The 2,062-nt window shown below is 64.7% G+C and overlaps 1 protein-coding gene across 1 annotated transcript in view; it reads left to right on the top strand.

The window, feature by feature from the left end:
- Positions 1 to 2,062, top strand: part of Agxt (alanine-glyoxylate aminotransferase) — a 15,712-nt gene that overhangs the window by 2,553 nt on the left and 11,097 nt on the right. The window contains 3 exon segments of the mRNA XM_013033671.1: positions 53 to 117; positions 415 to 563; positions 1,000 to 1,015. Coding sequence (XP_012889125.1) covers positions 53 to 117; positions 415 to 563; positions 1,000 to 1,015 — 230 coding nt within the window.

Raw genomic sequence — 2,062 nt, 5'->3', positions numbered from 1 at the left:
TGGCCAGCCTCCTCCAGTCTGCACAGTTTTAAAGGGAAAACTTTCTCCCCAGGAGCCAGGGTGCATCCATTGCTCAAGGAGCCCGGAGACTGCTACACACTGCAGGAGGTGGAGGAGGTTCGCTGGCCCCGAGCGGGGGGGGGGCAACCCCCACAGGGCTGACTCCCCAGCATCTAGGGCTGGCCATAGCAGGACATCCGGTGCCCGGCAGGGGACCTGGCAGCTGGCAGCCCCTCCCGGAGCCGCGGACCTGGCAGCACTTTCCTGTCCCATCCTCCTTCTTGGCAAAAGCCCCCTCCCGGGACAGCCCGCACCGCCACAGGCTCTGAGCACCTCCCGCTCCCACTGGACCCTCGGGCCAGCCTGGGGCGGCGGACGGGGCGGGGGACCCACAGCCGGCTGTCTGCCCCTCAGGGTCTGGCCCAGCACAGGCCGGCGCTGCTGTTCCTCACCCACGGGGAGTCATCCAGCGGGGTGATGCAGCCCCTGGACGGCTTCGGAGAGCTCTGCCACCGGTGAGTCCCGCCCTGGCAGTGTGGAGCCGCACAGACCTCTCCTGCCCAGTGAGGGAGCAGGGGGCCCACCCGCCCGGCCTCTGTCATGGGGCCTGAGCTGGAGCCAGCCCCTCCCACTTGAAGAGGAAGCCCCCCCCCCGCCCCGTGCCTGGGGACAGGACCAGGTGGTCCACACCAGGTCCATGACCAGGCACCGCCTGCTGTGGTCACCCCAGGGCCTGCAGCGGCCTCCGGAGCGGCCCTGCCCTCTGCGCCCTCCTCCAGCCCCGCCCCGGGTGGGGGCTCTGGGGACCCTCCCTGTGACGGTCCCTGTGTCCCAGCACAGCCAGTACAGCTGACCACAGGACCGGAGAGAAGCTCCGTGGCCAGGGAGGGTAGCCACGGCGGAGCCCCACCGAGGAACCCACCCATGGCCCACCACAGGCCCAGTCGGACTTCTGACCCCTCCCCAGCAGGCACCAGTATCGGGAGGGAGCCGGGGCAGAGGAGGGCAGGTTCCTGTGGGTCCTCTCCTGCCTCTACTTCCCACCAGGCGGCCCAGCCCCATGGCTGCTGGCTCTGTGCTACCAGGACACCAGCACCCAAGCTCCCAGACTGGCCTCCAGGGGAAAACGGGGATTATGACACCTTGGAAGCCCCAGTACTCATACCTACTCAATACCCACGCCTGCCCAGGACTCACACCTGCCCAGTACCCACGCTTCTCAGTACCCACACTGCCCAGTATCCATGCCTGCCCACTACCCATGCTGCCCAGTACCCACGCTTCTCAGTACCAATGCCTGCCCAGTACCCACGCTTCTCAGTACCCACACTGCCCAGTACCCACTCCTTCTCAGTACCCACACTGCCCAGTATCCATGCCTGCCCACTACCCATGCTGCCCAGTACCCATGCCTGCCCAGTACCACACTTGCCCAGTACCCACACCTGCCTAGTACCTACACCTGCTCAGTACCCACACCTGCCCAGTACCCACACCCGCCCAGTACCCACACCTGCCCAGTACCCACACCCGCTCAGTACCCACACCTGCTCAATACCCACACCTGCCCAGTACCCACACCTGCCCAGTACCCACACCCGCTCAGTACCCACACCTGCTCAATACCCACACCTGCCCAGTACCTACACCTGCCCAGTACCCACACCTGCCCAGTACCCACACCTGCTTAGTATCCACACCTGCTCAGTACCCACACCTGCTCAGTACCCACACCTGCCCAGTACCCACACCTGCCCAGTACCTACACCTGCCCAGTACCCATGCCTGCTCTGTATCCACACCTGCCCACACTAGTCCAGGTCCACAGCTACTCAGTACCACACTAGTCCAGGTCCACAGCTGCTCAGTACACTAGTCCAGGTCCACAGCTGCTCAGTACCACATCTGCCCACACTAGTCCAGGTCCATAGCTGCTCAGTACCACATCTGCCCACACTAGTCCAGGTCACAGCTGCTCAGTACCACACTAGTCCAGGTCACAGCTGCTCAGTACCACACTAGTCCAGGTCACAGCTGCTCAGTACCACCCTGCTCACACTAG

Source organism: Dipodomys ordii, unplaced genomic scaffold (assembly GCF_000151885.1).
Source record: "Dipodomys ordii isolate 6190 unplaced genomic scaffold, Dord_2.0 Scaffold174, whole genome shotgun sequence".
In the NCBI taxonomy this organism is placed as follows: Eukaryota; Metazoa; Chordata; class Mammalia; order Rodentia; family Heteromyidae; genus Dipodomys; species Dipodomys ordii.
This window is presented reverse-complemented; position numbering and strand designations above follow the sequence as displayed.